Below are 25,889 nucleotides of genomic sequence, written 5' to 3' on the forward strand. Positions count from 1 at the left end.
AAGGTATTCGATAATTTAACAAAAGTGTTGCTTACATAGGTTTGTATGGTTCTACCAAAATCCTAGTACTTTTTAAATGTTACAGGACACGTTTTAATCACCACTGTTGGTGCTTTAATGGGACAGAGTTTAATGCATCTGTTTGCCTGTCTTGTTGCAGTTGGTGACATACTGTAACTAGCACACTGGAGTAATTGGAAAAGAACCCTACCAAAACAAATAGGGAGAAACGAGAAGCAGGCCCTCCCCCTCTGCTTTTTCCCAATCATGCTAATTTGTTTCAGTGGGTTCTGTTGAAGTTTTTTTGTGCCAGTAAGTCCTTATCTGTCTTGCATAATACTAGAGAGGACCTAGCAAGATCCTTTTCATACTATTATACACTTTCCTTCCCCACCCAAACTTCTGTGGAAGTCTGTCAGAGTAGTAATTAATTATGGTTTGAAATGAATCCATTATCCATCTTGTTGAGAAACAGTTTCTCATTGTTTCTTGATATTTTATGACAGTGAGTAGAAACAAATGAAAGAAGAGAGAGCAAATTATTTAAACACTTGTTAAATAAGTACTGAGTGCTTGAGTGCAGGGAGTTTGTAACACACTGGTAGCTTCTGCCAGCAGGTAGTGCTGCTCAGATACTTCTGTTATGCTTTCATGCTTCAGAACTCAGGTGATACCCAGTATTTGTTTGACTTTGTGTGTTCTACCGTGGAAACAAAGGAAGGGAATTAGGGTAGTTCTGCTATATGCTTGATTTTGATTATAAACTGCTGTTCTTTAAGGATCGAGATACACAAAAGATCCAGTGGATAGATCGTTTTATAGAAGAACTTCGCACAAATGACAAATGGGTCATTCCTGCACTGAAACAAATTAGAGAAATTTGCAGTTTGTTTGGTGAAGCACCACAGAACTTGAGGTAAGAATGGGATTCAGATAAAATTTTGTCTGTTAAAAGTTGGATGGGTTGGAATTTAATTTTTTTTTCCAAGAGGTCTGGAAAGTGTAGGTAAAGCCCTAACCCGTGTTGGAAGACGGTCTTTAGTTCTTTCCAGTGTGTATAAATATTATTTAAAAAGTCAGACACCTAAGTTTGGTAAGAGAACAGAACTATGTTTTTAATAATTTTAATGGTAATCTAGTGGAAAATCTGGGTTTCTTTTTCAGTTATTAATGGACTTTCCTGCCTAACAATGGAATTAGCTTACAAAGCATCAATATGTTTTGCATGCCTGTATGGTTGTATGCACACACATATATACACAAACACAGCCACCCATCCTTGTTCTTTGATTATGAATTCTTGCAGATCATCTAGTTCATATGCTTAAAATCAAGGTAACTTTGTTGTCTGGGAGAAATTCTGTACTGATTTTCTCTCCTGAGTGGAATAGATTAGAAATATCTGGAATTTGTTTTATTGGGATGAAGGGGTTTGTTTGTTTGTTTTGTGGGGATTCATTTGGTGTTTGTTTCTGAAAAGAAGAAATAATGAGAAGCCATTATCAGTTTGGACTTCTTGTTAAAGTATACATGAATATTTAAATTATTTAAAATGTCTTCTCAATAAGAAAAACTGAGCCCCTGAGAGTATTCATATCCATGTCAGAATTTTTACAAACTTCTGAAAAGTATTGTTGGCTTATCAGTGTTGCACAATTGCTTTGTTTTAATTCTTGTAAGCAGATAAAGTATTCAAATCAGCACTGGTATTACAGTCGGCTCACAAGAAGGATCAAATCAGGGAAAGTTGAGGAAAATAAGCTGCAGTTTGCACAACACTGTTTTCTTACATTTTGATACTATTTTCAGGAGCTGTGATAATGTTGCATTCCTGACTTTTGGAGTTTTTTAAAATTAATTTAGTTTGCAGCGTACTTCTCAAATTTTCAGTATATTTTAATTCCTTACTTTTACATTATTGATTGATCGAGGTTATCCAAAAAGGTCACCAAGTTACATGCTAATTCGCAGAAAAGTCTGTTTTCTGTGTCTTGGAATGCTTAACCTTTTCATGCAGTAGGATCCAGGCAAACCAAGCTACCTGGTTATTCAAGTTGAATGCTTCTTAGCACAGTGCCTTAACAAAGGTTCTTTGCTTTAAGTAATTACTGAAGCACTTCAAGCATTAAAGGCACTGATTTAGGTTTTTGCTCTGAAGTAATCTCGGGAGGAACCAAACTTCTTTTGATTGTGGAAGTGTAGGTTTCCTGTATGGTCTGTGTACTGTTAAATGGTTTAAATGTCTCTCCTTTATTTTTTAGCCTGACCATATCTTTCTTGGATTTCAGGGCAGCCTGCACTGCAGTATGTAATAGCACCTTATTTTTATAATCTGAATTTTAATTTGAAAACAAATATGGCAGGAAAGTGAACTTGGAATTGGAAGTTTTAATCAAGGAACTTAAAAACCCTTTGTTAGCAGGGTACTGTTGAGGGATTTGCTTTAATCAGGTGGTATTACTGCCCGAGTGACTGGGAAATTTGCTGAGTGAAAACATAATTTTAAAATAATCAGTGACTTTCCAGTCTGAATTTTCTCATAATATTGATACAGTTTGTAAACTGTAATGCATATATACAATCCCTCTTCCTATCAGCTTCCTTATCTGACTTAAAACTTTAACATCCTTCTAGAATTTGGAGTGAAAATAGGTCCAAACAGGTGTTTGTGACATCTGCCTCAAAAACATGTCACAGAGTGCATATTCTTTATGCTGCGCTTTTGAGGTGGGTCAGCTGACTGGCACTGGCAGTGGAAAGTTCAGTCCAGATCAGCAAGCGCTGCTGATTCTTGGCAAAAATCTGTATAAATTATCTTATGCCATTGGCACTGTAGAAATTCTTTTGAGGGGGAGGTTTTAATTGTTGCTAGTTATTCATGCAGTTGAACAGTGATGAATTGGTTATACAATTGCTGTGGCAAAATTTAGCTCCCTGACCACAAAGAAATGCTGCATGTGTCAGGAAATTTAGTTTAACCAGAATTGCAACAGAAAATAATGTTAACATAAGTGCAAGGACTCCTATGAGTGCAAAGATGCTTGTTAATACTTAAGAATTTTATACTTAGCAACTTCATTGCTCAAAATATTGACCTTTAGTTTACAGATAATCATCTTAATTCTCTGCATTGGAGGGTAAAGTCTCCTGTAGACCAATATCAGATGCTTAAGTTTGAGCTGTATCTATCTGGGCAGTAGAAGAGCAGTTTCTTAAATGACTTGCCCAGGAGAATTAACTGAACACTGAGAGTTCAGAGGTTTCATAGTGCTTTAAGGCAACAGTGATGCTTCAAGTCACTTTTTAGCCTAAGTAGTAGAGTTTGTGGGGATTGGTCACTGTAATTTGGATTTTTCATCCGAATAATCTGCACTCTTTTAGTGTTACATGGCATTTGTTCAGTTAGCACAACTGTCATCTTCAAAAGCTGAGTTACATACGTAATATTATATTGGGTGAGTTATATGTGCAGATAATTAATTTATAGAATTACAGATAATTATAGATAAATAACTCTTTCTAATCCATTTAAGTTGTTTGGAATTTTGCCTTTGCTAGTTTGCCAGTATTTTTCTAACAAATAAGCATTCTAGCTATGTCCTTTATAATCCAAAATACTTTGTCATCCCTTTCAAAATGCTACTTTTTCTTTTTACACATTGACTCTTGGCATCCATTTAGCATAAACACAGTGAAAATACGAGTTTTGCTGTTAACGTCAATTTTTCAAGTTCCTCAGTTATTGCACATTAATGAGTGTCTGGTAACTAATGTGTAATAATATTAAAGGTTAAAGGATTGTGTCCCAATGGCAACATCATATTAGCCTAACCTTAGATGCTTAAGGAAAATATTAGTTGCATGTAGATTGTCTTAATACTAGAAAACATGCTAGAAGCTCTTGTCAGCTTGATCAGCTTTTTTTCTTGTGCCTAAAGACAATAATTTGCCTTTGAGTCCATCCTAGCAATGGATCAAAATAGCATCAGAAGCATTGCTCACAATCACTGTTATAACTCACAGCTCATAACTCGAGTTATTTCAATTATTAAACTTTTTGAAGTCGTTGCTAACCAGGATGGATCTGTGTGCAAATGTACTGTTTGTGCATGTGGCTGAGAAGGGAGAGAAATAAAAAATATCTAACACAGAACACTGTAGCCTTCTGCTGATAAAACATTGGTTTTACTGTATTGTGTAAGATTGATACAAATACATAATATTATGAAGATAAATACACACTCCAATATCTTTGATTCCACAAAACACCCCATCTTGGTTCTGTTTGTTCCTTTAGTTGTTTGATCATATGTATTTCCCAAATAATCAGTGTTCTTATTTTCTGTTATGCTTTGTGAATGCAGTTCTCTGTCTAGAGATAACATCCTGGATGTCTAAAAATAGACATCCAGTCTTTTACTGGATTTGCTGCTGCCTTATTCTGAGTAAGGAGGTTGATGAAGGTGGAATGATACAGAATTAGAAAGTTTCTTGAAGTGAAAACAGAGACTGTTCTGAATATATGAAGTCCTGTATGTTTTCTTTCTTCATGCTTCCATCCATTTTGTTTTCTGTCTGAGAAATGTCTGAGTTTTTAACACAATTTATGTTTGAAGTGCCCCTTTCAAACTATTTTAGAAAATTCTACATATTATGAAATTTCATCTTCTGAAAACCACAGTGCTTAGCAGCCCAGATTCTGTTGGTTGCAGATAACAAATATTTTGGCAGAGTGTTGGTGGCTTCTGCCTTTTAAACCCAGATGGACACTGATCTTTGGCCAATTAATCAATTTCTCTGTTAGGTCTGCAGTGAAATGTGGTTATCAGCTGCAAAGATCACTGTCAGCTGATGCTGACACTGGGATTTCTTGCCTTCCCCACTTTTCTCTAAAGGTGTGCCAGTACTGTGGAGTGCTGTAGGCCATGTGGTATGGACACCCTCTTTCCCAGGAAGGATGAGAATTCCTACCTGTAAACCACTCGGCTAATTCTGAGGTCTACTTATTTCAGTGTTGAAAAAAAGGAGAGCAATTTTGAAATAACATCTTTCTTTAGGGCAGGCTATGGGTTCGGCTGAGTGGCAGTGAGGAATGCTGCTCTTCCCCCTGACACCCACTTGTTTTCTTTTTTTCTCTCTTTACCGTGGAAGAGCAGTTCTGGTTTATGCAGTCAAGATCAGTGTTCTGATCTGCAGCTACACAGCTGAGACATTCTGAGTATTCTGCAGAGGTGATGAGAGGTGATGAGTCCCAGGCTCTAGAATTTGATAGTGTTCATGGCATGTGGGTCTTGGACACAAGCTCTGAATTTTCTTTTGCAGTTTGCTTTTGTCATCTGAATATTTCTAGTGTTGTTTAAGAGCAACATTTTTGGTCAGGTCTTGATAATATGCTTAACTTACAGTCTAATAATTTATTTAGGATATTTCCTTTCTTGAACTTTTCTGAAGGTTTTTAGGTTAAATGCTGTGTGTAACAGCTTTTTTTTACTTGTACCAGCATTTTTCCATATAGTCATTGTTAGAAAAAATCAATACTGTTTAATTTTTTTAAGTATTGAAATCATTGGTGTAGTTATTGAATAGTTACTTTGACTATGGTATTGAGTTTTACTTGGTGTTTTAATGTTAAATATAGGAAAGAATAATAATATCACATGGCTGTGGGAGAAACCGGGGTTATCTGTATTGTAGTTATACTGTAGTTGAGGGTCTCTACTCTGCATTTTGGGCAGGTGTTTATTCATCTTCTGTCTTGCTGCAGATATTGTCCCTCCAGCACACTGAGCTACTCACATTGCTTTGATGTATTCCATACATACTGTAACCATATAATCCTTATAAATTAGCTGATTTATTAACTGGTAGGAACTGTTGATACATCAGAAGATAGATAAATATTGTCAGAAATTTAATCTGTGTTCTGGAAATTTTAGATCTTGCATCAAAGATGTGTCTCTTAAATTGATTTCTGAACTATTTGGTGCAAAGCTTCTTTCTTTTCCTCTAACACTTGTGTTTTAATTTCAGTCAAACTCAGCGAAGTCCCCACGTGTTTTACCGACATGACTTAATCAATCAACTTCAGCACAATCACGCCCTCGTTACACTGGTTGCAGAAAACCTCTCTGCCTATATGGAAAGCATGAGGCAATATGCTAAAGGTGAGTTTTAACATCAAAATTGCTTTGTGGAGTATAGGAGAGCTCCAGTTGAAAATAGAGTTAAAAGTAAATTCCTATAGTAACTATTAAGGTTATTCTACCCTGGCCTCATAACAGTCTGGCAGCCTTTCTGTTGCCTCTCAAAAATGACACAGTATGTTCTGGAGGGATTAAATATAGGTCATTCAGAGAGGACGGGATATTTGCATGTTGGAAAGCTTTTATCCACCTACCAGTGCACAGAAAAGTAGCCTTTTGGAATTCATGTGTTTTGGAGTGTTACATATAACTAGGCATATACATATACATATACATGTACAGGTACATACACATATTTTTTATATAAGAGATATCCAAAATACATACTTGAGGACTTGTGTAAATAGTGGTGCTCTGTGTAGATTGTCACTTCAACAAAGTGTAGGCCAGTGAGAATAACATCCAGTTAAACATACTTACTGCAGCTCTATTTCCTTATTCAGGAATACATGGAGGGTTTACCCTAATTTAAGTCCCTTAACTAATGATAGCATTGCACTGATTAATGTTAAAATAATACTAAATTATTTGGTCTATTCTCAGTATTAGTGTAGAAACTATTTCTAATTTATCTTATTTTTTAATTCTCAAGCCAAAAGATCATTTTTGAAAATATTGTGTACCTATCAAATTGTTGAGGACAGAACAATTAGGCTGATGTCTAGCATGATTCTTCTCCGTTCCCAAAAACCCACATGCCCGGCTCCTCCCCATCTATAGTGACTCAGTTAAGCAGTAATACAAACCTCTTGAATGCAGTAGGAATTACAAGTGTGTAAAGGGTTTAAATTTAATCTAATTACAAAGCAATTAAATTGCTCTTTCTTCAGATGAAGCTGCTGCAGAACTTCTCATTTGTATCAGAGTACAAAAGCAGATGAATAATAGTGTGAGGATTTTTATTAGGTGCTTTATTACATTATTAAGGGCAACCAGGAAATCTTCCTCATGTTCCAGATACTGTGCTCAGACTGTAATCTACAGTTCTGTGCAAGAACTCTTTAATTTTCAGTTTCATGTGCTAAATAGAGCAGAACATAGAGTACTGTGAAGTTTGTCTTCCGTGCCTTCGTGGAGGAAGAGAAAATATGCCAGGGGGCCATATAAATGAAAGGGAATAAATGAAAGGGGAAGAAAGAAGATTATGCATGTGAAGACAGAAAGAACTGGAAGCTGTAGAATTAAGCTTGGCTGGAAAGGTGAATGAGACAGAGGGGGGAAAATTCAAGGCAAAGATCCAAACAGCACAGGTCAAACAAATGCCATAGAAATAAAAGATCCAGTTGTCAACGGATATTCTTGGCACTTAACACGCAATTACTATGTAATTTGGATATATTAAAATTAATTTTGAATTTGCTCTATGTTTTCCTTGAAGTCTTCCCTAGTTGTGTTTGGTGATGGAGAACAGTGTTCCTATTCTGTTATTCACCAATGCATAGTGTTTTCTGGGATACTCCCCTATTATATATTTTCCTTTTTGAGGTTAAAGAGAAGCCTCATCTATGTTTCTGAATTTTTTCCATGCTCTGTGATTTTCCCTTTTATTGAAATCATCCTTTCCTTCAGCTCTACAAAGTCCGCTATGAGATGAGACAACAGCTCTTGGATTTTGTAGCCATGAAGGAGGTCACAGTTTTCATCTTTTCAATGATTTATTGAAGATCTTTTGAAAATTTTAAAAAGATTTCTCATCAATTTTCCTTTATTTCTGTTTTTCTGCAGGAATAAAAAAATCCAAAGTGTTAATGAAATGGATTTCTCGAAACTGTGCTGTATGCTCTTCTGTGTGTTTATCACTAATTATACTTAAAGTTTCAACCAGTTGTTTTCTGCCCCAGTATGTAAGAGGAATGTTCAAGGAGATAACACTTTGACTTACTGTGAGATGTACAGAGTAGAAAATAAATCTGGGAGATGTAGAAAGAATGTGATATGGAAAATATTTAGCAAAGTGGGATTTTTTTGTAGTTCAGAGTTTTTCAGAATTCTGAAGTACATCCACACAGCCTTTTTTGCAGCTGGCTGGTTTGAGTTCTCTTGTCGTTGCCACTATTGATGTTGTGTCTGTGAATTAAAATCTAGTCAGGAAGAAAAAAGCCCAGATAGTCCCCACAGTGAAAATAAATGAACACCACCACCTCCCCCTCAACGAATCAAAATCAAACAAAAAACTCACCCACAGCACTCAAGAAGTGTTCATGTAATCAATTTTAATTTGTCTGCAATATGCTTATCTACACTGATTTCTTTTCTGCTGGAGACACAGCATATTTTACTGGTTTTCTCCTTCCAATTCTTAAATAATTTTTGTTCACATACTTTTATATTACTTCTTCAGTGTTTTTTTCGCATTTTTCCTTTTGGTAATTGCTCATTAATAATCATTTCATGAAGGTTATGATTTAATTTTTAAAGATTTCTGATGAACAAAATTCTTCAGTTTTGCAGACATTAGTTAACTACTGGTCTTGTTTCCCCTGTCACTCAATATTTAAGGTATTGTACCTTTTACACTTGGATATGGAGAGGAGTGTGTATGACAATTCTTTTTCTTTTTATTTTGAAACACTGTTCTACTTCTTTTTCCCTCCTGCCTGATATAATAGGAGATACTGATTTTCAGCTCTGAAGATAAATTTTAGTATAAGACTTGATGTTGTCATGAGATGGTCTCTACCATGACTGGGTCACCTTAGTTAAAGGCAATCTGTGTGCCTTTGCAAACAAGAAATAGAAGAAATTAATTAGTTTATAATGGAGCTATCATAATGAATATGTGTCATGATTAAATATTGCTAGTACAGATGAAGGTAACGCAAATGCAGATCTAAATTGTATCTCTTTAATTAAAAAAATCTAATCAACAGCCAACCACCAAACAAAACCACACCAAAACCATGTTCCTATGAACAAAAATCCTATTTATTAAGAAAATATTATGGTGAACTTAGGCAAAATGCCGTAAAAATCTGACTTCATGCCTTACTTTCAAAAGACTTCTGTTTCAAGCTTGTCAGTATTACAGGCATTTGGGGTTTATGTTTGGAAACTTGCAGTAAATGAAGTTGTCTTACACTTTGTTCCTCTGAGTGATTGTTGTATGCTGTGTATAAAGGTGGTAAAGAAATGGAGGCATGATTTCCTCTGGAGAGAAAAAAGCCTAAAAAATAGAAAAATGAAATTTTGGAAAAGATAACAAAAGCATCCTCAGAAAAAAAGCACTGGATAATTGAGCTATATGCTTGCTATTTTTCTATTTTCAACTGACTTTTGACTGCAAACTGACTACTTGAAAATAGGAAAAATTGATTTGAATAAGTAGAGTGCAAGTTCTTAATTGTTCTTAAACACTTTCATTATATTGAACAATGAGCACATAATTGTTTGTTGATTTGATTATAGACCTCAGTAGTCTTTGCCTATGCTCATCTTAGGAAGAAGCATTAACTGGTAGCTGACTGCTCAACTCTTTTCATACACCTCACTGAAAATGTACTGGGTTTGGATTATATTCAGAGTAACAAGTCTTCAAAGACATCCTGTCTTCCGCAGTCAGCATCACTTTTCTGAATGTGTTGTCTAATAAAAGGTTTTATTTGCAGAGCATGGTGAATATGATCCTCAAACTGTGAGACCAGGAAGCCGATACAGTCACGTGCAGGAAGTTCAGGAGCGACTTAACTTCTTACGGTGAGTTCTGACTTGAACATTTGTTTAACTTCTTTAAGAATACTTGGAATGTTTTTAAAGAAAAACCCATTGCATTTCTTTCTCTTCTATGGCTTTAAATTGTGCTGTTAACTTCTTTCAAAACTCAGATGCAAAAATACACTGAATGGTTTTGGTTTCGTTTGGGTTTTTTCCTGAAGGGCTTTTATGCTAGTGTTGGAATATTCAAATAAAGTTTATCAGACTCTTTGGAATCCAAGGCTCTTATTCTGCACTAAGATTTTTATTTTTTCCTGTCATTGTGCAGAACCTTACTGACTAAATATATAGTGTGTGGTGGATACAGTTACATTCCTATTGGGGTAACTTAGTTTAAAATTTAAAGTATTCCAAGTAGAGATATTGCCGTGTGTCCCTACTTGTATCACACCAGATTTAAATCCATCATCATAAACTGACATATACTTTTGTCAGTGACTGATGTTGTGTTGGCAGCAACTGAGCCCCAGAAAGAAAATGCATTAAAAAATTATTTGGATGATTTTGGCCAGCTCCTTTTTTGAGTAAAATAAGAAAACAAAGGATCTCTGCTCATCCCAGGGCTGCAGAATGTTGGTGCTTTTTAGGCTAAGTCTCTCTCAGCTTTTTCCTACTTGGTTTTAACCTTTTTATAGATGAGTGAAAATACTTGAACTGTCAAGTTCTGAACTACTTTTTCCTTGTTTTCTAAAGGAGATTTTCTTTTACTTTTTAAAATTTTACCAAGAATTTTCATTAAATAAACTGAAGTGTTAACTGTTTAATGAAATCATACAGTTGCATATAGATAGCGCACTTAATGTATCACTCCTGCATGGTAAAAATTGTAACTTGCTTACATTTAAGTTCACTATTTGTTAATGTGCATGAATGAAGTTCCGTAAAGAAATTTGTGAAGTCCCATGGCTGTCAGATTTAGAGTATATATGTAACAATTTCTGAAAAGCAGTGCCATAACTCAGTCCCTGATTTCTTTTACATAAAAAAATTTTTGAATGAGAAAAATTAATTTCAAGAACTTAGATTATCATTTGTTCCTCCTGAAACATCCTTAGTGTTAGCTCTCAGAATTGAAGCTCTTAATAATTGTTTCGTAATAAAGAAACACAAATTAAAAACTTGCTTAAGTCAAAGGAAAAAATTCAGTTAATTGATTTAGTCTTCTGTCTCTGCTCCATGCTATTGATACGTTTTTTGCAATTTTTCTAAAGCAAGTGTCATAGTGAATGATTGCAGAATTAATTTATTCTCATGTGTTGTGACCTGATTTTTAATCTAAATAGTTTCCATTAGGAAATGTGCATTTCTTTGTATATAAAATGCAAACAATGCTTGGTATTTTTGTATAAGGCACTTTTTTACTGAATTGTGTTCTTTTTTGTTTGGAATAAAAGGTCTTGATCCATTCAAAATTATTAAGATATCATGGGGCTAATTATGAGTGGGCTGTGATGTAAATAAAGTTTTCATACTTGTGATATATACATGTATAATGTTCATGTCCAACTATCTGCCTGTACTTTTTACTGAATTGTAACTCTGGATGTCTCTTCGACAGTGCTGTTAATTGTCTCTTTGTTTTGCTCAAGATTTTTATTGAAGGATGGTCAGCTGTGGCTCTGTGCCCCTCAGGCGAAGCAAATATGGAAGTGTTTAGCTGAAAATGCGGTTTATCTTTGTGATCGCGAAGCCTGTTTTAAATGGTATTCCAAACTAATGGGGGATGAACCAGACTTAGACCCTGACATTAATAAGGACTTCTTTGAAAATAATGTGCTTCAGCTGGATCCTTCCCTATTAACAGAAAATGGAATGAAATGTTTTGAACGTTTCTTCAAAGCTGTGAACTGTCGAGAAGGAAAGCTAGTAGCAAAGAGACGAGCCTATATGATGGATGATCTGGAATTAATAGGATTAGACTACCTTTGGAGGGTGAGTTAATTGAAGGAAGCATCTGAAAGGTTAACTGCTAAGACTTTCTCAGTCTCTTTATGTTTTTAGGAATGTGTAATTTATTAGTAATGGACTGAAATTATGAAAATTTACTTTTTCCAACTAAATGCATGGCTTTTGACTCCACTGTGTTCTCAGCAAGTATGCAAGTTGATAACTTTGCAGACTGATGTTTAATGGAAAGTTACTTGAAACATAAGTGTATTTATGTATGCACATGAAATTAAAAATTTGCTTATATTGTTGAAGAAGAAAAGATCCTTCCAGGTAAAATATCTGCAGATTTCTCTTTTTTTTTTCACATGCACATTATAATTAAGCTTTGTTTCGTGCACTTCGTAAGCTATTCCATGGCATACCTTCTGGTGTGGTGAACTGGAGTGATTCTAGATCAGACCAAGTGGTTGCTGGTCTGATTCTTACTCTTATAACCACAGCCTTTTGGCTAAACGTGGTGGTTTTCTAGGATCTGTAGATTCCATATAACCACCTGTTCTCTACATACAGAATCTCCCTTTTCAACAGGAAGGTTGAAGCTTCCTGAAGCTTGCCAAATCAGTATCTAAACTGTAATCTAATTTTTTAAGAGTATTTCTAGTTCTCAAGAGCTGCATTAGAGCCCACAGTAGTACACTGTGACATGATTATCATGGCTGTGTGTTTGTAAAATGTGTATAGCAGCAGTCTTCAGTAATTTTTGTTGTAGCTTGTTGAAGGGTTGGATATTTTAATCTTGATGATAATAGTTAAAACCAAAGTAGAACCCAATTTTTATACAAATAAGTTTACGTGGTGTTTGTGAACAGAGTTCCCACAGAATGCTAGCCTGTTTTAGTTTTGGGAATCAACTTAGTCTGATCAGCATGACAAAACTCAGGAAGCTTCAGCTCAGTACCCTGCATGGGTTGTCTGTAAAACCCTCTGTCAGATCTGGTGACTAGTAATTAAAATTTAGATTATCAGGTTAGAAGCAGAATTCGTTTGCTTGTCCCCCTTCCACCCATTCACAGCCATTTAAATACTTGAAAATTCTGTCTGGTGATACAGATTGTTGAAGCATCCAAAGAAATTGTTTTCTTATTTCCAAAACAAGCGAAAATTTGAAATATTATGCGAACATGAACATATAAACACTACTTCTACTCTGTTTATACAACATCAGCCTTTTTTTGTCAACTCTGAACTTCAAAACTAGTTAATTATTAAAATTTTTTTTGCTCATCTAATCATTTTAAGTGTAAGTTGTATTGATTGTATTTTGTAACTTAGCATTTTAGTTCCTTTCACCTCATAAGATAATTAGGCATACTGCTGTGTCAAGATACTTATATAGAAGTTTTGGTTTTCATTTTTATACCAGCAAGTTTTAAGAGATGCTAATTCTTTTTCTTCAATTGTGCTAGGTTGTGATTCAGGGAAATGATGACATCGCAAACAGAGCAATAGACCTTCTTAAAGAGATCTATACTAATCTTGGCCCAAGGTTACAAGTTAATCAGGTAAGGAAAAGCTACAAGAAGACTGGAATAGAATAAAAAATAGTCTTAAAAATCAGTTTGGTGATATTTTTATAGTTGAAAGGAAAACAGGAAGTAGTTTCTGTGTTTTGGAGGGTGAGTCCAACCATCAAATTCTGGGCAGATACAGAACTAAAGTTTTTTTTCATATTTGCAGACTGACCTCATTAATTTTTCATACAAAGTTCATCTGCTATATTAGCTCTTGCTACTCAGAAAACAGTTAATGTCATATGAGGAAAGCCTCTTGTTGCACTGCAAATTGTGGCACTTACTCATATGAGTATGTTCAGTGACTGGGTCTGTGGGGTGTTGTCACAAGCTAATATAATCTCTTTTTGCTGGCATGTCCCTTACAAAGGGTCATTGAGTTTCCATGTAATGGTCAAGCTGAAGTCTAGCAAATCAGTTATCTCTCTGCATTAATATTTGCTGGGAACTGTGGTTCAGTGGACAGAGAAGAGATACTGGGTTTCTGTAAGGTCAGGGAAAGGGATGTTATCCACAGGGTCCTTGACAGGCTTGAGAAGTGGACCCTTGAGGACTTCGTGAAGTTCAACAAAGCCAAGTGCAAGATCCTGCAGCTGGGCTGGGGCAATCCCAGGCACAAATAGAGGCTGAGGGATGAACAGCTTGAGAGCAGCCCTGCAGAGAAAGACTTGGGGGTGTTGGTTGGCCAGAAGCCCAACATGCACTGGCAGCCTAGAAAGCCACCTCTGTCCTGGGCTCCATCAGCAGCAGCATGGGCAGCAGGTCCAGGAGGGGGGGTTGTGCTCGTCTTGTCTGCTCTGGTGACACCCCACCTGCAGTGCTGCATCCAGCTCTGGGGCCCCTAACGTGGGAAGGACATGGACCTGCTGGTGCAAGTCCAAAAGAGGCCATGAAAATAATGAAGGGGCTGGAGCATCTCTGCTGTGAAGACATGGAGAAAAGAAGACTTTCAGGAGACCATAGAGCCAGTACTTACAAGGTGCTGCAAGAAAGTTGGGGAGGGACTTTAGACAAGGGCATGCACTGACAGGATAAGAGGAAAGCTTTAAATAGAGAGGGTAGATTTCAACTGGATATTAGGAAGAAATTATTCCTATGAGGGTGTTGTGTCACTGGCACAGGTTGCCAGAGAAGTTCTGGGTTCTCTGTCCAAACTTTCACTTTTTCTGTTTACATACGATATGGTTATAACTGCTGATGACATGAGATTATTGAAGTGCACACTAAATTATAGCTATTTATTGATGAGAATTGCTGGAATAAAACAGCTTTATTGAGTAACTTAACTGTTATGGTTTAAGGGATTTCTTTTCTCTGTCATTTGGTCATCCTTCTGAAAAGATGGATTCTAACATGTTTTGTAATTACACCAAATTCTTAATGTAATTAGGTAGTGATTCATGAAGACTTCATTCAGTCCTGTTTCGATCGTCTAAAAGCCTCCTATGATACATTATGTGTGTTGGATGGAGATAAAGACAGTATCAATTGTGCAAGACAAGAAGCAATAAGGATGGTGAGAGTGTTGACTGTTTTAAGAGAATATATAAATGAATGTGACAGTGATTACCACGAAGAGAGAACTATTCTACCTATGTCAAGGTATGTGTGAAAAAGAAGTACCACGGTTTTGATTTCTGTTAAACGAAAGTAGTACTATTATGCTTGGGATTTTTACATTCTAATTGGTTTCTATTCAGGGAATGGTTTCACAGTGTTTCAGAATTCCCTTTTTTTTGTTAATACATAATACTGTATTTAAAAAAACTTTTTTTGAAAGATGAGACAAATACAAGTATAAATGAAAGGAATGCAGCACGTCTAAAAATGAACTTGATTTTTTTTTTTCTGTAATTAGCAAAATGTACCTTGAGTCTCAATTGTTTTGGACATAGTTCTTTATTTCAGATAATTACTTAAAAGCAGTACTGTTCTTTACATTAGCATTGGTAAAGCTTTTTAGTTTCTCATGGTCTTATACAAAAACGTGTTGTAAATGTAGGTATTCACTTTCCAGAGCTGTTTACAGAGATCTCAGTCTTACTTTGCAAGATTGAATTTTAAATTATCTCTAAGTGAACCATTCTATAAGCTCCTCACAAGAAGAGGAAGAAGAGACCAGTACTTTGGAGTATATTTATTTTCTGTATACCTTCACTCTTCTTATACTTGTTCTTAAGTGAAAGCTTAGCTTAAATCTTTGGTGTCTCTAGGAATTTATGATGCAGCTAACATATTATTAAACACAGTGGAGGTTTTTCGTCCACTTACTTTAAATGCACTTTTTGTCAAAAAAATGGAAGCAATTGCTGTTTCTTCATGGTGTGTCAGTAATTTGAAGTGTGGCTACATTTTTACTGCATGTATTGATTAATTGATTGATTAGTCCTAACAAAGTTTTCTTGTTGATTGTGGGTACATCCTTTTTTATATGGGCTGCTTATTTGATTCGAACTAATCTTTCACAGGCCTTGTTAGCAAGGAACTTTACGAAGAGTTTTTGCCTTTTGTTACATGGGATTAGTTTTGTTGGGCTTATCTGGGCACATCTTTCCTAATGAGCTGCCTGCCATTGTGCGGAGTGTGATCACTGTTAATGTGAAACCATTTCTTCCTTTTTTGACCACTTTAACCTTTTTAAAAAGATTGTGATTTTAAAAACTAGAATTCTGGTATGAAACTTATAACAGCTTTTGACAGAAGGCATTAAGGCTTGGCAGCTTAGTGGCTTTTTCTGATCTTGGTGTATTTAAAGCTTGAGTTGCTTTTCTAAAAGAGCAAAATGTCATTGCCAGTCTGATTAAGCTATGCATATTTTGATCAAGAAGTTACAAGACAGAGAAAAGATCTAAAACTTTAAAAGAGACTTCTAAAATTTCTGTCAGTAACATGACTGTAAATTTGGCCATATGATTAATGCATTTGTATTGAGTGTGGCTTCTTGAAAGATTCTGTATATGTAGTTGCCATAGTTGCTGGGTCTTTCACAAAATCTTACACTGGAAAATACCACGTAAAGATTTGGTGTTGAAATACCTGCCACAAAAAATGCAGAAAGGAAAATAATTTATTTCATTAAGAGAAAAAATAACTTTTTCTGGTTTGTTTATTTTCAGAGCTTTCCGTGGTAAACATATCACACTTGTAGTTCGTTTTCCAAACCAAGGCCGGCAGGTGGAAGATTTGGATATTTGGTCTCACACAAATGACACGATTGGCCAAGTGCGGCGTTGCATCCTCAATCGCATTAAAGCCAACAGTGCTCACACAAAAGTAGAGCTGTTCATTGGGGGTGAGCTGGTAGATCCTGCAGATGACAGAAAATTAATTGGGCAGCTGAATCTCAAGGATAAAACGGTAAGTGTTGCAGGCTGGGTATTTACATCAATTCAGATGTTCCTTCCCTTTTGTAAATGCTTGAAAAATACCATGCATGGCATAATTTATTTTTGTGAAATAATTCCATTCTTCCTTCTTGTATTATGCCATTAACATTATATCAGATGCTTATTTGGTAAAGAATCTTAATTTTTGGAGAGTATTAAAACTATGATTGTGTTTTTCAGCTAATTACAGCTAAGCTTACACAGATAAATTCTAATATGCCCTCAAGTCCGGATAGTTCTTCTGACTCTTCAACTGGTTCTCCGGGCAACCACGGCAATCACTACAGTGATGGTCCAAATCCAGAAGTTGAAAGCTGTTTGCCTGGAGTGGTAAGCATTTTAAGCATTTGCTGAAAATAACATTTCGAACATGTTTCTTTTACACTTTGTCTTTGGCTAACAATTTTAATGTGGGTTTTCTTTTCTTATTTTAAGATCATGTCACTGCATCCTCGATACATCTCTTTTCTTTGGCAAGTTGCAGACTTGGGCAGTAGTCTAAATATGCCACCTCTTAGAGATGGAGCTCGTGTTCTTATGAAGCTCATGCCACCAGGTAAAACTTAACTTGATCCTTTTTTTAATCTTGTAATATGCTGTATAACAATTTCTCACCTGATATATAGAAGTGAAGATAGGGGAGTATTTTCTACTTTCTGGTAAATTATTGATACTGTAATTCATTACCGTTGTCCTAATTAGAACTGTAGAAGATTCCCAAGTAGTTATTTCTTGTCTGCTATATGAAGTTGCATAGTTTGCAGTCAGTACTGGGTGTCAGTGCTACAGTGCAGTGAAAATGAGGAGCATTGAATTCTAAAGTGGTTTTGTAGCACTGCTTTAATAGGATCACTTTTGACTGTAATAATCATTGGAGAACACTCTCTAGACTGATTTTGTCTGTAAGTTTTTGCAACTGTTCTCATACACTTACATTTTTTCAGATTTATAATTGTAAATAGTACTGGCTTGTTGTGGAGTAGTTTTGCTGCAAAATGCTTATAAGTTGTGTTTTTATTGCAGATAACACTACGGTCGAGAAACTAAGAGCAATTTGTTTAGATCATGCAAAGCTTGGGGAAAGCAGCCTTAGTCCATCCCTTGATTCTCTATTCTTTGGTCCTTCTGCGTCACAAGTGCTGTACCTAACAGAGGTTTGTGATATTTTGCCTGTTCTTTAAAAATTGTCAATTGTCTCTGTGGCAATCCTCTCTCTAACATAATGGAAGCCTAAGATCAAAATTCTGGTTTGAAATTAACAATTGAAAATACTTAACAATTTACTGGAATAAACACATGTATGACCAGTGCTATCAAAGCAATGCTATGTAGTATTGATACAAAATGTCGTGTTCAGTCATCTATATCCAAGCTGGTGCATTTCTATTAGATAACTCTTTATTTTCTTCTTACAGGTTGTTTATGCCTTGTTAATGCCTGCCAGTGCACCTCTGGGAGAAGATGCCAGTGACTTCCAATACAACTTCCTGAAAAGTGGTGGTTTGCCTCTTGTGCTGAGCATGCTGACCAGAAATAACTTCCTGCCAAATGCAGATATGGAAACTCGAAGGGGTGCCTACCTTAATGCTCTAAAAATAGCCAAATTATTGCTAACAGCAATTGGATATGGCCATGTTCGAGCTGTGGCAGAAGCTTGTCAGCCAGTTGTGGAAGGCACAAGTACAATTTCGCCGGTAATACAAATCTTCCTTGCTGCAAATAGCAATCTGCTCTGTGTTTTATAATGTGTGCAGCAACGTCTCTTAACTTTTCATTGGTAGTCTATTCTTTGAATGTGTTGCATATCAAGAACTCACAATACTTTCAGATATTTTGCAGTTCTAAAAAAGAGATCAGCTTACTAAACAAATCCTATTTCTTGGTGACTCTAAAGTTAGGTGTGAGATGCACTTGCTCTGTATATGATTTTCAGTGGTTTGCATGATTGTCAGTACAGGTAACTTCTCATTTTTAACTCTGTTTATCCTTCTGGACAAAATGTCCAGCCCACAGCAGGATAAACACACCATGTGATGTGTGAGCAGCTGGCTCACAGGTTGGGCACAAAGGGTTACAGTGAATGGTGACATCAGACTGGTGACCTGTCACAGGTGGGGTTCTGCAGGGCTTCATTCTCAGCCCTGTGCTCTTCAACATCTTTATAAATGACCTGGATGCAGGAGTGGAAGGGACACTGAGCAAATTTGCAGATAATACAAAACTGAGAGGAGCTGTTGATTGCGTGGGGGGCAGGGAGGCCCTGCAGACAGATCTCAACAAATGAGAGGATTGGGCAATCACCAATTGTATGGAGTTCAACAAGGGCTAGTGCCAGATTCTGCACCTAGGATGGGGCAACCCTGGATATATGGCCTGAGGAATGAGATGCTGGAAAACAGTGACACAGAAAGGGACCTGGGTGTCCTGCTTGATGGCCAGTTGAATATGAGTCAGCAGTGCCTTGGCAGCCGGGAGGGACATCGTGTCCTGAGGGACATCAGGGACAGCATCACCAACCGGACAAGGGAGGGGATTGTCCCGCTCTGCTCTGGGCTGTGGCAGCCTCACCTCGAGTGATGGGGGCACCACAATATAAGGGTATGAAGCTCTGAGAACCATCCAAAGGAAGGCAGCAGGGGTGGTGAAGGGCCTTGAGGAGGAGCTGTATGAGGAGCAGCTGAGGGCACTGTGTCTGTTTAGTGTGTAGGAGACTGAGACCTCACTGCAGTCACAACTTCCTCTTGAGGTGAAGAGGGGCAGGCACTGATCTCTGCTCTGTGGTGACAGTGACAGGACTGAGGAAATGGCCTGAAGCTTTGTCAGTGGAGGTTTAGGTTGAATATTAGGAAAAGGTTCTTACCCTAGAGGGTGGGTGGGCACTGAACAGGCTCCCCAAGGCAGTGGTCACAGCACCAGCCTGACAGAGCTCAAGGAGTGTGTGGACAGTGCTCTCAGGCACACAGTGTGACTCCTGGGGATGCTTCTGTGCTGTGCCATGAGTGGGACTTGATGATCGTTGTGGGGCCCTTCCAACTCCGCATATTCTGTGGTAGACGGGAATTCCCCATTTGTGAGGTTCCATCCCAAATAGTTGCTAGGTCGCTCAACCTATATTCAGGAGTACACAGAGAACCCCACTTCAGAGCACTTCATTCCACAGTATTGACTAAGATCCATCTCTGATTCAGAGAAATACATTCTCCTTAAATCTCTGTTCTGGTTAGCTGCATCTCTTGGAAGATACATAAAGGATTCTTTTTCAAGTAAATCTGAACTCTTAATGATTACAATGAAGTGAAGATCCCTTTTTATGTCTCATGTTAGAGTATAATAGGAATATATTAAAGCAGACATGTTTGCTACTCTGTCTTTTGTCTGTCTAAAATGGGTAAGTTTTACTGCCCTGTTTTCTTACAACAGTTATTTAAAGGCCAGTTTGGAATACATGTTGCATCACTTAAGTCTTGAAGTACTGTTTGAGACAGACTTAGGCTGACTTCTTAGGAGGTAGTAACATTTGTCTGCAATTGCTGACTTTAACTATTTAGAGTTGCAAACATCTGATTTAATAATAACTGATTTATTGGAAAAAAACATGATTGTTCTTACTGTCACCATCATCCTCTTTGAAGGACTTTGGTATTTTTTTATTCCCCTGGGATACAGGTGAAATTTGTTAAAACCTTTCATTTCTCTTACCTAAAGCATAAGTACCAAAGCATTACTTTCTGTCTTGGCTTTCCATCAGTATTTAAGAGAAGGAGGCAACCAAAATTATGTGTCTATAGTTTTTTCAGTTACTGGTCTGTTGCTGTCACTAGTACCTTTAAAATTGTTTCTTTCTTCCTTGATTTCATAGAAGATTGAATTAATAATGTTAAATGCAGTGTTCTGGGACACAGAACTGATTTACCCCATATATATTGCTGTTGATCGCTTCCAATAGCATTCAATAGCTGAATGACTGTGGAAGCTCTGTTAGTCTTCAGTGGAGGCTCTGTAACTTTGCTCCCTGAATCAAGTGTCTTAGTGAAGCTGACAAAACAAGGGAAGTGACCAACACCAGACCTTACACAGCAGCCTCACAGTGTGTCTTTTGAGCAGCATTTGAGATGGGCTTTTTGAACGAACTGGTACAGGAAAATGAAGAAACTCTTCTGTTTTAACTTGTACCACAGCACACCATCTTTTGTTTGTGAGAAGAAAACAGCCATTTCAGGTTTTGTCAAAATTATGAAGCTCTGGCAGACTAAGGAGAGAGGGATCTATGCTCAAACCAATACAAAAAAAGATGAAAACTTGTCTTGCTGTTTCTGTTTTGAAAATATAAAAAACAGGAGGGATAATTTAGAACAGAATTCTTCAAGAGTAACTTTAATCGAATGTTCAAAGTGTACTTCAGTATAATGAAAACTGCAGCTGTATTCTGTCTGGACACTCTTTTCTAATCTAGAGGGAGACCCAGTGTTTTACCAAACCCTTTCTTTCCCACATCTACTGAAAGGGAAGGAGACATTGTAACAGAAAAAAAATCTGCTAACTTGAAGTAATCTGATCAATAAACAAGCCCTCAAACCTGATAAGTTTTGAGCAAGTGCCTTTCCTTTTAACTACTTGTACTCTGTTACTGTACACTGCAGTATAGTGTCTTCAGATGTGATGGTATCTGTTTGAAAATGAGGAAGTTTATTTATGTTGGCCTTTGCATTAAGTAGTTTTCCTTCCAAGATCTTATCTACTTCTACCAAACCTTTCCAAGTAATTTTAGATCTTCATATCTTTTTGCTCTTTTTCCCATGTAAAAGTAAGTATGAGAAATACTTTCTTCCAGATAAACCAGGCTACGCATGACCAGGCAGTGGTGCTACAAAATGCCCTACAAAACATTCCTAATCCAACTTCAGAGTGCATGCTGAGAAATGTAGCAATACGTCTTGCACAGCAAATATCTGATGAGGTTGGTGAATTCCTTTCTTGTATCACCTTTTTCCTTATAGCATCTTTTCTATTTTCTTAATCCTTAAATTTGTTGCTTTGTGAGACACAGATTTTCTTTTTAAAATGTTTTAGGTAATGGTCATATGAAAGAGAAAAATCTAAAATCATTGCCAGTGTATCTTTATATATTGAAGATGCATTAATGACAAATTAAAACCTCAGTAAGGCTAAACAATGTGCTTTGCAAACATAGTGGTCTTATGTGTATGGTGTGGCCAAAGCCCATTTGGATCTGGAATCAGGAATCATGGTAGTGAACACGTTAGTGAATTCAGCTGAATTCACCAGGAGCTAAAATCAGACTGCTTTGTCTTCCTCTTCCACGTTCATCTGGATCCCTCGGTTTCCAGGGTGGAAGCCATAAATGCAGTGTTTCTGTACTGTATAGCATATCTGAAAACTATCTCCAAAACATTTCAGAGACATCTAGGTAGAAGATATTATTGTATTCTCATCTTGGTGTTGACAAGTGCACTATCCCTTGAGAACAAAGGGCAGTGTCTAAAGAAAGCACAATGTGCTGCACTGCAAGACTGAGCCATCTGCCTTCCATCAGTGATGGTTTTGCATCCATAGGTGTAAAATCAATTGAACTCTGATTTAATGAAATTTCTTCTATAGAAGAAATATCTTTTGAGGTGAGATGTGAGGAAAGCTTTTTAAATTCTGCCATTGTCTTTCTTAGAGGCCTGCTAATAAAGAAATAAACTATTTTTCTTTGACCAAACACATCAATGCAAACGAAATCTGAATGTGTTTAACAGTATTGCTGCAGAGGATTTGTCTGTAATTTTCTGAAATTATGAATACTGCTGTAGATCTAAATTTCTTATGTATTGTAGTTTGCCTTTGGAAGATTTTTTTTCCTTTTCATGTTTTGATGAAAAGACTCTCTTCAACCGATCTCACAATTTTTTGAAAAATTAATCTGACGTAGTTTCCATAGGCCGGAGAGAAGACTTCAGCACAGAGAGGAATCATTCACCTTTTTAAAAAACTTTTATACTTAAAGATTTTAAAACTACAATGAGATAAATGAAACCCTATTACTCTTCTTGGGACACTGTTGCTCTAAGGTTGTTTTGCTTGTGACAAAGATAAAATGCCTTTTATTTTTCTTGTAAATTCTCTTATTGTCCATATCAGTACAAGAATGCACATTGTTCAGGTTTCCTGATGCAGATACCTAACCAGCTCAGCTTCTTAGGGTCTCCTATTTTTTCGTTGTCTGAGCATTAGAAAAATGAAACTTGAAATCCTTGAGAACTGTCTGCCATCTACCTTTAGAGATTACCTATTTTTGGACAATTCTGTTTTGAATATAGACTTCAGATAAGTTTGGTAATTTTTTTGAAAGTCATGTATGTGAACCATGAATAATAGCAGTTGTAGAATGTTTGGTAATGTGTGTATATCAGTAAAAACTACTGGATGTTAACTCAGACCATGCACAAAGTACTGAGGAATGACTGCATTCATTAAATACATGAGCTGTGTTCTTACTAATGTTCAACCCTCTGTGTCTTGAACGTGAAGCAATCCCTTCATATAATGATCACATATTTGATAGCATCAGTGTGTTCAAGCTGGCTATCAGCTAGCACACCATGGGGAGAAACCCTAAAATAACTTCAACTGTTTACATTGCTTAAGAGGCTGGCTGCCTTCCAGATGAATGCTTGGTTGTTTCTTGGGTTTTTTCCCTAAATAAAGAAGGTTTTAGCATTGAAATTGGTAGTTTCTGCTAAGTCTTAGAATCAGAGTTGCCTACATCCTACTTTAAAAAAATGGAATTTTACATAAGTGAAATATAAATACTCTAAAGATACATCATCTGTTTTCTATTTAAGAAAACACGATCTTGAACATTTTAAATGTTAAGTTTTCTGTGAAATTTGTGGGGATTTGGAATCCATTGTAATGTTATTTGCAGCTGTATTTTAATGTTACTTTAGTTAATTTCTCTTTTTTTCAGGCTTCAAAATACATCCCTGACATCTGTGTTATCAGGGCAGTACAAAAAATTGTTTGGGCATCAGGTTGTGGGTCAGTTCAGCTGGTTTTCAGCTCGAATGAGGAAATTAGTAAAATCTATGAAAAGGTAAGAATCCTTGAACAACTACTTTTCTGTATAACTGTTTGTTTCTGTACAAAAGGGGATGTTGACCTGGTCAGGTTTAGAATGTGATGAGCTTTCAGGTGGATACAATGATGTATTTCAGAATCCAGTACGTGCCATTTTCATAACACAGCTTAATTTTCTATTCCAAATTCCTTTTCTCTGTAATTGTTGAATTGTAACTTGAATCTGGTGTCAGTTCAAAAATGCACCAGTTCTATAACTGCTGTAACATGTTTTCAGCCCAGTTAGATTCTGCATCTAAATAAAGCATAAGCATTTCCTGCAATGCTAATTTGTCTAGTCTTCAAACTTAAAAGGTCTGTTCTACAGAAGTGATTCAAAGCATATGTGCAGTCTAGAATGAGAAAGAAGTGCAGAGTGATGTGAGAAGCACTGGAAAAAAAATAAATTGCTAATTCTGTGTGGCTTTTCTTCTTTTATTCATAGTTTCACATGTGGTTTACACAGATAGCTTGGAGTTGGGAGTTCTGTGTCAGTACATTATCACACACCTTGTGTTTAATGTTGTCTACAGTTACAGGAAATAATAATCTGTATTTTGACAGTCATTTTAAAAAGCATTTTCCTTTTTTTGTCTTACAAAATCAGGTTTAATACTCATCAATACTTACCTGAGAGTAAAAGGAAAAGGAAAATGTAGGGAGACTTAATTCTTGGTTCATTTGCTGTTGTGTTTAAATGATCAGTTGAAAGAAGGATATTTACTGCACCAAAACTCAACACCTCTCCATTAGCTTTCTAGAGTTGTAGTGGCATCTGCTTCTGTTGCTGTGAGCATGACTTCTTCATGAAATAAATTGGGGTTTGGGGTTTTTTTTAGGTGATACTTGCATGTAGAACATGATTTAGTTAGTGTGACAGTCCAGGCACATGAAGATAAGCTCTTATATCTATTCACAGGGTGCTTTAAGAGCAGTGGTGCACTAGAGAAAGTATACCTAAAAGAAAACAGAACCGAAGTGTACTTTTTAAACATTTTTCTAGGTTAAAAAATTTCAGTTAAGTTCTGTAAAAATACTTTGAGGTAATGGAAGTTTTAAAAGAGGTGAAGTTTAAGCTGTGTATTACTGATCATCTTTCACATGATTTTGTGGATTTTTCATTTTTGTTTTTTTTCTATTTATTGACACTTATATGGACATTTGTAATAAACGACAGCTGCATTTGATTTCTGCTATGCAAAAGGAAAATAAAAATTGAAGGGGAAAAATTGGAAATTCAAAAGATGAGGTAATTGCAGAAGTAACAAGAAGGGGGAATAAAGTATACTTTGTTAATATAACACTAAAAGAGAGGAAAGTACCCAAGAAATAGAGGAATATCATGGAAGAAAAGACACAGTTTAAGAGAACCATATCTGGTTATAGATCATAGGAAGCAATTTTTATGATGGCTTTAAAAAGATTGAATATTACAATGTACAGACCCCCCCAGCTCTGGGTGCCTGAGTGCAGAGAAGTACTTCATTGAGTATAAAATGCATTTTGCCTTTATCCTGGGTCCCTGCAGCTGTGCAGAAATAACTTTCCTTCCTAACCAGGGCTTCAGTGCAGAGCAGGTGCAGTTCTGAACTTGCTGAAGGCATTCTACATTTGCTTTCTGATCTCGAGTTGTGTCAGAACTGCCATATCCTCCTGCTGCAGTGCAGTGACTGCCTCTGATTTTTTAGTTGTTGTGCATAGACAAAATAGTGTTTGTTGCCAGAGGGAGGCATATTTTGGCCTGTTCACAATTAGTTCAGTCCTCTGCATTGTAATCCCATCTTTCTGCCTAATTAATCTTGATACCTTTCCACATATAAAACAAATATTAATGTCTCTAGTTATTGTGACTAACCTGAATTCATGATTTATAAATGACAAATTGAGACCTGCACACTTCAATTTCTTTGGAATTTCTTGAACTAATGACTTCTAGATGGAGGAGAGGGTTTGCCATTATTCTCAAAATATTTATTTTGAAAAAATGTACCAAAATCAACTCAATT

At 36.4% G+C, this 25,889-nt stretch overlaps 1 protein-coding gene across 3 annotated transcripts in view; it reads left to right on the forward strand.

The window, feature by feature from the left end:
* Positions 1–25,889, forward strand: part of USP9X (ubiquitin specific peptidase 9 X-linked) — a 96,617-nt gene that overhangs the window by 41,908 nt on the left and 28,820 nt on the right. For 2 of the 3 annotated variants that reach the window (XM_014876762.2, XM_014876764.2), the window contains exons 13-25: positions 780–916; positions 6,031–6,164; positions 9,809–9,896; positions 11,504–11,846; positions 13,271–13,366; positions 14,766–14,977; positions 16,492–16,732; positions 16,942–17,091; positions 17,197–17,317; positions 17,785–17,915; positions 18,177–18,455; positions 21,593–21,718; positions 23,735–23,860. In XM_014876762.2, the coding sequence (XP_014732248.1) occupies positions 780–916; positions 6,031–6,164; positions 9,809–9,896; positions 11,504–11,846; positions 13,271–13,366; positions 14,766–14,977; positions 16,492–16,732; positions 16,942–17,091; positions 17,197–17,317; positions 17,785–17,915; positions 18,177–18,455; positions 21,593–21,718; positions 23,735–23,860 (2,184 nt within the window). The remainder of the gene's footprint in view (positions 1–779; positions 917–6,030; positions 6,165–9,808; positions 9,897–11,503; positions 11,847–13,270; positions 13,367–14,765; positions 14,978–16,491; positions 16,733–16,941; positions 17,092–17,196; positions 17,318–17,784; positions 17,916–18,176; positions 18,456–21,592; positions 21,719–23,734; positions 23,861–25,889) is intronic. The other variant, XM_088160386.1, reaches the window with a different exon arrangement.

The sequence above is a fragment of the Sturnus vulgaris genome, chromosome 2, assembly GCF_052056855.1.
Source record: "Sturnus vulgaris isolate bStuVul1 chromosome 2, bStuVul1.hap1, whole genome shotgun sequence".
NCBI lineage: Eukaryota > Metazoa > Chordata > Aves > Passeriformes > Sturnidae > Sturnus > Sturnus vulgaris.